At 47.0% G+C, this 10,112-nt stretch overlaps 1 protein-coding gene across 1 annotated transcript in view; it reads right to left on the bottom strand.

Annotated features, from left to right (window-relative positions):
- Positions 1-10,112, bottom strand: part of EHMT1 (euchromatic histone lysine methyltransferase 1) — a 74,394-nt gene that overhangs the window by 23,218 nt on the left and 41,064 nt on the right. Inside the window, exons 9-14 of the mRNA XM_019472843.1 lie at positions 8,270-8,454; positions 5,422-5,565; positions 3,630-3,856; positions 2,735-2,899; positions 2,144-2,226; positions 458-564 (exon numbers count right to left, since the gene is read on the bottom strand). Coding sequence (XP_019328388.1) covers positions 458-564; positions 2,144-2,226; positions 2,735-2,899; positions 3,630-3,856; positions 5,422-5,565; positions 8,270-8,454 — 911 coding nt within the window. The remainder of the gene's footprint in view (positions 1-457; positions 565-2,143; positions 2,227-2,734; positions 2,900-3,629; positions 3,857-5,421; positions 5,566-8,269; positions 8,455-10,112) is intronic.

Here is a 10,112-nt window from a genome sequence, read left to right as displayed (position 1 = left end):
CGGTAGAGCATGGGAAGCTGAAAAGTCCTTGACTAGTGTAAGCACTGCTCAGCAACAACTAAAACATCGGTGTGTTATCACATTATTCTCATGCTAAATCCAAAACACAGCACTGTGCCAGCTACTAGGAAGGAAATTAACTCTATCCCAGCCAAAGCCAGGACAAGCACGTAGGTTCCCACATGCTCCACAGTGCCCTACATCGAAGCTTCACATGCTCACTGCCCGGACAGTGAAGCTTGACTGGAGAACAGCCTAGAAAGACGGCTTCAGTCATGTCCTCTAAGACCTCACGCTACTCCTCCACCACTCCTCCCTCAGCAAACCCTGAGAATAAGGAGGTTTTTATAGGAGAAATGGTTCAGTGCTGATTTCCAAGTGTGCTTTAGCCATGTGGGGCAGGAGACCAAAAACCACGGAAAATTGCTTGTACAGAAGAACATAAGTGGAGACAGACCTGAATCAGCATATGGCAGATGTCCACGTGGCCAGACTCGGCGGCAGCATGGAGAGGGGTTCTCTTACTCTGATGCTCCATTTTAAAATTAGGGTCAATTCCATCCACTGAAAAACAGAGCAGAGATGCTTTCAACCACAATTCAGAGATTAGAGAAAAGCCTAACAGGAGAACCAGCTCTCAACTAAAGGCTTTTAAAGGACGGGTTCCCAGCCCATCCTCAGTCCTCCTCATGACTCACTACACGTTCAAGCCAGAAAGCTCTCAGGGTAGTCCCATGGACATTCGATATGCAACAGCCCTCAAACCAAAAGCTTCAGAAACACCATGGAATTTAATACCTTTAAGGCATTACAATTTCTACACAGGCCGTCTCCCTCAGATTCACAATTCCCTATCTCTCAATGCAGCAAAACCAAACACCACTGGTGATAGGACTTGTAGCAATAGGACAAGGGGTAATGGTTTTAAACTGAAAGAGGGTAGATTTAGACTAGATATAAGGACGAAATTTTTTACGCTGAGGGTGGTGAAGCACTGGCACAGGTTGCCCAGAGAGGTGGTGGATGCCCCATCCCTGGAAACATTCAAGGTCAGGTTGGACGGGGCTCTGAGCAACCTGATCTAGTTGAAGATGCCCCTGCCCATGGCAGGGGGGTTGGACTAGATGACCTGTAAAGGTCCCTTCCAACCCAAACCATTCTATGAACACCATAAAAGGATAAAAAGGAAAAAATATGCTGTTTAAAGCAACACAGAAGTTGGAAACAACAGAGAGTCAGTACTACCTGGCCTTTTTGTCTCACCACTATTAACTGCAATTAATATTAGCGATCCTCATTGCATCCCCACAAACACAGGGCTACAAAGTGGATGGAGCTTCTCCTAACACGAGCTCAGGATCTGGCCAGAGATTCTCACAGCTGTGCAAAGACTGACAGATGATGATGACAGCCAGACAAAGATGTCTGGACATGATAACACGTTGCGTATGATGAGGCCGTAGTTAAATACCAATGAATAACATTTTTGTGCTATTGAAGACACGAACAATGAAGCTAACACTAGAAGAAAAAAAAGAAGAATCTGATAAATGAAAAGAACAGAAAGCATCCAAAAACATACCGCAAAGTACTGGCGTGGAAAGGAAATTATCCCAAGGAAACACTGTGTCCTTCAAAGCAGGAGATTCCTCGGGAATATTTGTTGGTAAAAACAAGCTCAGCAGCTCAAAGTCATCTGGTGACAGACAACTGTGTAGCCCCAAAACAAACCCTGTGTATTGAAGGGCTCTTCCTTCCTGCTGTCTTGCTGATGGGTCTCACCTTAAGCTGATTCCCATCTTTTTTCCTCTCTACTGGATGCAAATACCTAACTATCCCATTGCACGGACAGGAGAAGTTCTGTCAGACTGGAAAAATCACATTTGGGGACAGGAACAGCTTCTCTGGATAAAACCATGCCCAAATGCAGAAACAAGTTGGGAGCAGGTCCACATTTCACAGAAAGATGAAGCCATTTCCAATGACACATCACTTGCAAAAGTGGCTTTCTCCTCCAACTCCACTCACAAGGGGCAGTGGGGAATATGACGTGCTGCCATGCTGGGAACTGGACTCTGGCAGCTGCCTGGCAGGAGCTGGGAGTACTGCCAGACATGCAGTGTCCTGGGAAAGAGCCACCTACCCAACATAAGCAGGACTTTTTGCAGCTCTCCTTGCCTCGCAGAGAAGTACAACTGCTTTGGATGGAACCGTAACTTCTTGGGTCTGCAGCAGTGGGGAAAAGAGGCATAATTAATACTCACTGAAGAACACTCCTGGCATTTCACCCCACCCCACTGCTACCCCATGTGTATGATAAAGTCTGTTCCTATGGTACAGCTCCAGAGTGCCAGCAAAACACAAGAACAAGTCTCCAGAAGGAGGTCTTAAAACTTCCAGCTCCAACCGCAGGCAGCCTTGTTCTAATGAGGGCCATATCTATTCAGTGCCGCTCATCAACAAATTCTGGGTCTTACTACTGTAAACGGGAACTTCTAGTAGTTACAGCTGCGGTTGGAGGGCCAGTAAAAAAACAAATATTCCAGACAAATCAATAAGACATTTAGAGCTATAACTGTTCTCTTGAATCAGTAATCTGTTGGGGGTGACAAATGACTGAAGTGAACAAAAAAAGGTCTAAGTGGGGCCAAAATCCAGAGAAGCTAAATCTCAGTTTTCTCTAGATTAAGCAACTTTGCTGGGAACTGGAAAGACCCAGCAGTCGTCTTCTTACTTTTCAGAGTCCAGGGCAATCAGGGCACTTTCCAGAGTTTCTTTAACTGGTCCCTGGGTCAGACTAGCAGTAGGCTTTGGAAAAACTGAAGACCCAGCCATGTCAAACCCCTCAGCAGCCGAACTTTCTGGCTTGTCTTCCTCTGACAACCGCGTCCCAGTGCCACTGAAGAGAAAAAATAAGAGACAGCCAAAGCACAACCATTAAAAATACACAACAGTGTGTATCTTATGCCAAAGAAGGAAAGGAAATGGATTTTAAATACAGATAAGTGTAAGTGAAATCGAAACACAAACCAATCTATTTTACAGCCTTTTCGGTAAGAACTTGCCCCAAAAAGGAGTTGCACTACCCTATTATTACATTTTGATGTACTCTGTGCTACAGGAAACCCAGGAAAATGTGGCAAGTCATAAAAGCCACCAGAAGAAGATCAGATCGGACAGGAAGTCGGAGCACTGTTCAACGCAGGGGTGGCTTGATTTGTGTCTTCCTCTGTGTTTTCATCCTCTCTTTATACTTGCGCCCATTGGTGCAAGTCAGGAGCTACAACTAGGTACTGCATGAACTTCCCTGTCACTTAGCAGACCTGGCAACATCAACTCGTTCCACTATTACTCCATTCCTAACAATAAGTGGAAGGAATGGTTTTAACTCCTAAACCCCTCCTATCTTCATAGCCTCTGCCCCAGCTCACCCTGTGGTTGCCGCACTCTTCTCCAACACAAAACGAGCAACGAGCAACACAAAACACACTTGCAGATTCCTGCAGCTGAGTTTGGCTTGTCAGAGCAGGACCAGAAAGCATTTTGCTCCATCAGGAGGAGCACAAGCGTTCAAATGCAAAGCACGGTCTGGCGTGAGGTTTGAGATCGCCACGTGCTCCCAAGCTCACCTCCCCGTCGTGGTGTCGGCCCTTCCCTCCACAGCCGCTGGTTTCTGCTGCTCGTAGGTCAGCGACACCGTTGAGGTTGTGTCTGCTTTTGCTATTGTCACCTCCTTTGCCTTGGAGGCCTCCTCCCCGCAGTGTGGGCAGTAGCTCATGTCGTTGACCTGGGAGGCACAGTTCTTGTGGAAACGGTGGGAGATGCTGCTCTCCGGCTGACACTCCATGAAAGTGCCCTAAAAAAACCACAGAGAAGAAATTCACACCTTGGTCACTACGTGCCTTACCCGTTCTACATGCTTCGTCCGCAGATCTCTTAAACACTTCAATCACCACCACTCTTGTCCCTGGCGCTTCCAATACAGTAAGCAAGCACTGCCACTTCTTTAGAAGAGAACAAAACCAAGGTAACGGGGAAAAAACTCACTTGGTTAGGGACTGCAAAGCAAGTTTTTTAATTGCGTTTGGGAAACAGAACCAAGAAGTCCCAATATCCAGCTCTTTCCTCTAACGCTTGAAGTTCTCGCTTATGTTTCTAGAAGTGCCAGTGTACTGTAAGGACGCCCCCAAAACTGGAAAAGAAAACTTCAGACCTGCGTGCTGAGCCAGCATTAAAACTACCTAACAAAGCTGCGCACAAACCATTCAAGGACCTACGCGAATATCATTAAATCAGCTGTTAACCCCAATGTAACCTAAAGCATGCGACTTCTCTGCTTGAACCAGCCCCATATGCTGTTTAACCCCAATAATGTGGCTGACTGCTCATTCAACAAACTTCGGCAACTTTTCTTAAAATTCTTTTCCCTTTCCAGCAAAGTCCTCTGAACTGAACTGAAGGTACCCCAGGATTCATTGCTCTGTGCTATTAGTGCTACCTGAAGCCCTACTGTGCTCTGTGTTATTAGTGATGGATAGCACAGACAAACACTCCCAGATTCACCTGTGTGACCTATGACACGTCACTCAGAGATGTAAGAGCATGTAAGGAAAGGCTAGTTAAAACCCACTCTTCTCCCGAATTCACGGTCCTCCCAAGCAATCTAATTACCCCTATTTCAGCTTTGCAAAGTGCCTTTTAAGGGTTTTGAGGATTTTATCTTTTAAATGATCTTTGACTCAGCATGAAAACCCAGGATGGCTCCATTTATTACAATTACAATAATGCTTGAGACTACTGTAGCATCTTTCATTGAAGAACACTAGCATCAGACAATTAAGCCTCCCCATCACCCCGTGAAGCCCTCAATTGGTGTTTTTCAGCTTTACCACCAGGGAAGCTAGGACGCTGACGACTTAAAGGACTGGACCAACGCTATTAGAAGCCTCAGTGGCAGAGGCGGAAGAAGCAGCAGGAGATCTCAAACACTGCCTTGTTCCAGTGCCTTCACTCAGGTTTCCCGTCTAAACCCTCATGAGCAGACCGGGGGACAGAACCACTCTTGTGAACACAGATTCATTTACAAACCAAACTAACACAATTTTTTATGTGATTGATCTGTACAGAGAAAGAAAAAAAATAAACCTTGTTCCAATGAAATTCCTAAGGCAAGACTTCCAGCGTGTGAAACCCCAGTGAAAACCCTTCAGTAACACCCCTTGGGGTCTCCAGGAAGATAAAGGTGACAATTGCAGCTACCCTCACACACATTCCTGTTGAAAACACCACCTGACGTGCTGTGGAACGAGGTGGAGCTGATGCCAGGAAGTCAGTAAACCCCTTTAGGTACCATCTCCACCTTCAGCTCTTCCAGCTACTGCGACAGGTACCCCCTTCCCTAGATTGAGAGCACGGACTTACTGCAGTGCAAAAGTATCCACAGCCAGGGCAACACTGGTGTTTCACCATCCTCCCTCTATGGTCCTCACACAGCACCAAAAGCTGGACTTTGTTAGACGGGCGCATCAGTTCATACTTAACCACACTGTTTGTGCATCGGCCCAGCTGGAACAGGAGAAATTAAAGGAAATGAAATTACTGGAGACCAAAACACTCTCTGTGCTTGTGCGGAGGAAGATTTTGCACACTGCCTTGATGAGCCCTGGCTTTTTCACAGTAATTCAGAAGTGTGCCAGATAGCATTAGCAGTGCAGCAGGAAGCTGTGAAAGCTGCTCTCACAGGAAGAAATGCATCATTTACTAACTAACATGCATGTGGACCCCGAATCGTTTGTTCCTTGCAAGAAAAAAAAAATCGTAACTGGAAATACGCAACAGCCAAGCAGCCACAGAAGGGGCAGTCCCATGGGCCTGACTCACACAACATACGCTCTCCTTTTGCCAGGAAGAGCGGGTGTCGGTGACCAAGAGAACAAGACCATACGCACTAAATCTTGTTACTGTTCAAAAGTATAAGTCACAGGAAGATAAAGGGAAAAATAATTGCTCTTCGTTGCCAGCGAAGTTATCGTCTGTACTGGTTCCAGCACTGGCCCCTGCCCAGACCACAGGGATGAATAGCCAGGCTTTCACGAGAGCTCAACTAAAGTCACATTTTGAGCATGTTTTCCGAAAGATTTCACCAATGTATAGCTCTGGGCTTAAAAAGCTGTCTTCTCGTGCGCCACCTTGTTCTGTTAATGACAGCAGGCTCCGTAACTGGGGTTCACTTTTCCCAATCAGTGTTACTCGCTCTGCTGCGTCAGAAGGATCAGCGCTTGCTTCTGCTGCCCCCATTCATACACCTACGACATTTTCACATCCCAGTTGCCACCTGATAGCATGACGCAACGCTGTTTGGGTTCTGTAAGTTCCTCTTGATAATAACCTTGCTTTCCCCAGATGCTTGGCAAAGGACATTTACAAACTAGAAATATAAACATGGAAGGCTGCTACAAGGAAACGTCCCTACCGAAATCTGTGCATGGTTTACTGTGCGCTGCCACCATGAGCAGAGGAGTCAGTCAGGAACACGGTGCCTGCTCATCACCAACAGACTGTCCCTCTGGTCTAGCTGAGGTTTGATTTGCTGCCTTTTCCTCAACAAAACTAGACTTTCTCTCTAATTTTTTTAAACTCCACTTCTCCTGCAGAATCAACACCCCTACAGAAAAAGAGAACGGATTTTAACCTAGGCTCATCATTTACCCCTAGCATCTCTGATTCAACTTACCCAAATTCCAGCTGCAAAGTCTATCCGTGGTTGTGACACCCTGGCTAGACTGATCACCGTCACCACACAGAACCCAGGGGCTGCAGGGGTGGCGGGAGAGGACCCTTCCACTGATTTTTACTTATGAGCTGAGGAAATCTGATTAATACGTGAAAAGCTGCACTGTCTGTCTGAGAAAGTCCCTGCATTATTATGTCACACTATATTATTTGTTAGAAACTCTAAAAAAGTACAAAATTCTTAATTGCTATTTTCCAACCATTAGAGAGTGCAGCAGGGCGCTCACAACTATTTGTAACATTCTTCAAGGACATGACAGTCTGGAGAACCCACTATTCACACGAATAATATCCTTATAACATCTATGAGTCCCTTATCCCATTATGAAAAGGAATCTAACATAAAGCATGGCCTTTGCTATTCCTCTCTCTGATTTATCCAGGGACAGAACTGTCAAACCGCTGTATACGCAAGAAGGAACTCTTTCATATACCTTTTGTTTATTTAAAAACCCTGGGGTCCCCCTCTCTCCTGTAAGTCTCCAGGGCATTCTCCTTAATTAATCAATTTTGCCATGCTTTGGAAATTCCTTTCTCTATAGGTACCAGCACGTACTAACAGAAGCAGAACTGGGCTGCAAACCTGATTATCCCTTTCTCCCTCCATCCACCCTTCTCCTGGGATCCTACAGGAGAACTCGGGATATTCTCACTCCTTGCCCTACTACCAGCAAGTATCAGAGAGCTGCAGTGTGACTGCGGCTCAGCTGAAGCTTAAAAGAAACCCCCGTGCCTCCCAGTAAAAAGAGGATCTAGCGAGTGTGTTCCTGTCCTGCAGTCTCACTTTCCAGACTCTGGGAGGGAGTCACTTCTGCCACTTACTTCCACACTTCTGGAACCAGTAGAGCCCAACTAGCCCAGCTGTGCTCAACTGAAAGCCATCAAGTGCAATCGTTTTCAATCAGCCAGACCTGGAGGCTGCGCAGGGCTGCCAGGACATAGGAAGCTTTGTAACAGAAGCCTCTTGGGGGAGGAGGAGAGAGGAAGGCTGGGGCAGACTGAGCCGGCGGAGGGCATGCCAAGTTCCCGAAACTCAAGAGCTGGCTACGGAAAGGTTTGCATCAGCTCCTTCGTAGTCAAGAGAAACAGCTCCAAGCTTCCTCCGATAGGATTTTCTCACTTTGATGCATGCTAATGTGTTTTAGCCCACTTGGCCTGAAGTGTGCCTGTTACATCAACTTGATCCAGCCGCACAGGCCAGGACAAGCAGGAGAGATCCACCCAGTGCCTCTCCAGCTGCCACCTCCTCCCTTCCGAGTGGCTTCAACCCGACTGTGCGATACACGCAGAGTGCCGGAGCCCTCAGCTTAGCGAGTGAGATGCTTGCCCTGCCATTCCCGCACACCAGTGGGTTCCCAGTCTAGCAAGCTGCAGAGCCCCTGTGTGACCCGACACATGTTCCCGGCACAGTATTTTATTCTTTATGTCTCTGTCCTCAGCAGAAAAGTCTGCGAGAAGCTGAAAGACAGGCTCCTACCTCGTTATCCACACTCTCTGTGGCCATGCACTGGTTGTTGGCTAGCGTGGTGATCTCTCTGCTTTTGGGGGTTTCCATTCGACAGCTACAGAGGGGGACTTCCTGGAGACCATCTACTTCCATTGCTTCAGGACCATTGGAAAGACCTGGAGTAGAGAAGACAAGTAAATCAACTCTGAAATTCTCTTCCAGGAGAAAGGATGCAGTCCGTCAACACCACCCATGTCCTGCTGCATCTTCCCATTCCATGTCCCGAAACCCTTTCAAGGCATTACCTAAACCCTGTAAAAAAGACCCGTTTCTTACACCAGTTGGAGTTTGCAAAAGCATCCTGTACTTTTCTAAGTCCAGCCACACTACAGATGACTGTGCTGAAGTCAAGAATAAGTTAAGAACAGTTTACTCTGAGAAAACTTCAACAAGGAAAAGCAACAATGAGGTACAGATTTTTATCAGCCTGTCTCTCCTCCCCACCTGCCCCACAACACTGTGCTCTGGCACCAGAAAATTTGTAGGAAACCACTAGGAGTTGGAGATTTGAATAGTTAGTGGAGTGATAAATAAAGAAGATCAGGAAAGCACAAACTTCTATTTGCAGAGGCTTATTACACAGATGGGAAAACAAAATTCCTGGGACTATTTGGTCTCAGCCAACCAAGAATTACTTATTTTGGAAAGAGAACAAACCAGGGAAAATAAAGCAGCAAGATGCTCAGATGTTCTTGCCTTCTCCTCATCTCTTTCTCTCAGATTTTGAACATTTTAAAGGTGGATAATGGTTTTTGAGGGGGCTTACCGCCAGGTATGGGGGCACAGCGTGAATGTTCTTGTGGCTCCTCTGGATTCAACTCAATCACCAGGTTACCCGTGATTGCAATACACTGGCCTAACGACAAAGGGGTTGCTTTTAATCCTACACTCCTATTCTAATCCTACACAGTCGTAACATCTCTTGGCAACATTTTCATTACAGAAACAAACCCTCAAACATTTGCCTTTGGATTGGTTCACCTTGAAGTGTCCCAAGCTTTCCCTACCCAAGCCTGCTATGGGATTGAGTCCCAGTGAGAAGGAAGCACGCTGCTATTTTTTAAGCTTTTGAAAGGAGAGTTATTTTGCTGCAAAGTTTCAAAGATCAACTGAATTCCTGGGGGAGATTCCTCTTTAGCTGCCCTGGCAAAGGCAGCACTCCTCCTGCAGCATCCTGCCCATGGCGATGACCCTATCAGCTGAGCACAAGCCACTTTCATCTTGTAAGGAGTTTCCTTTAGCCAACAAGTTGCAAGACCAAGCCTGGAGAAGGGATGGCGTATTTCAAGACATACAAGCAGAGGGAAAGTCCTTGCAGTTTTCATGTAAAATCCCGTCAAGATCTTAAAGGTTTAAGAGCTTTTTCTAGGACCACAAATCACAAAGCTCATTCCTCGCCTTCCGAGCTGTCACTTTCATAATCTTTTTGACATCCAGAGGCTCCAGTGAAAGCATCCCTCGTCCATCCTGGCCCTCCCTTGGTGGTGAACACTCCCACCCGCTCTTTGATGCGCCTCTATCAAAAGAGCCAGACAACCTTTGAAAGCGAAAGAGCGACGGGGATAGATGGACGGATCCAGGTCAGCGAGGAGGCGCTGGATCCGAGGCAAGTTCAGCACTGGCAACAGCGGCCGGGGGCGAGCACCCAGGAACCAACGCTAGTCCCTCCTCTTCCCGGGGCTGAACAAGAGGATCCTGGGGGGCACTGGGGAGTCGCTAAATCAGCATCCTTCAAGGAAGGGAGGGGAGCTGCTGAGTGGGACAGGCGGGCTGGGACAGCGCCTTGGACCCCTTTGCTGGGCCGTCTTCCCGA

The sequence above is a fragment of the Aptenodytes forsteri genome, unplaced genomic scaffold (assembly GCF_000699145.1).
Source record: "Aptenodytes forsteri isolate BGI_AS27 unplaced genomic scaffold, ASM69914v1 Scaffold325, whole genome shotgun sequence".
NCBI classification, from domain to species: domain Eukaryota; kingdom Metazoa; phylum Chordata; class Aves; order Sphenisciformes; family Spheniscidae; genus Aptenodytes; species Aptenodytes forsteri.
This window is presented reverse-complemented; position numbering and strand designations above follow the sequence as displayed.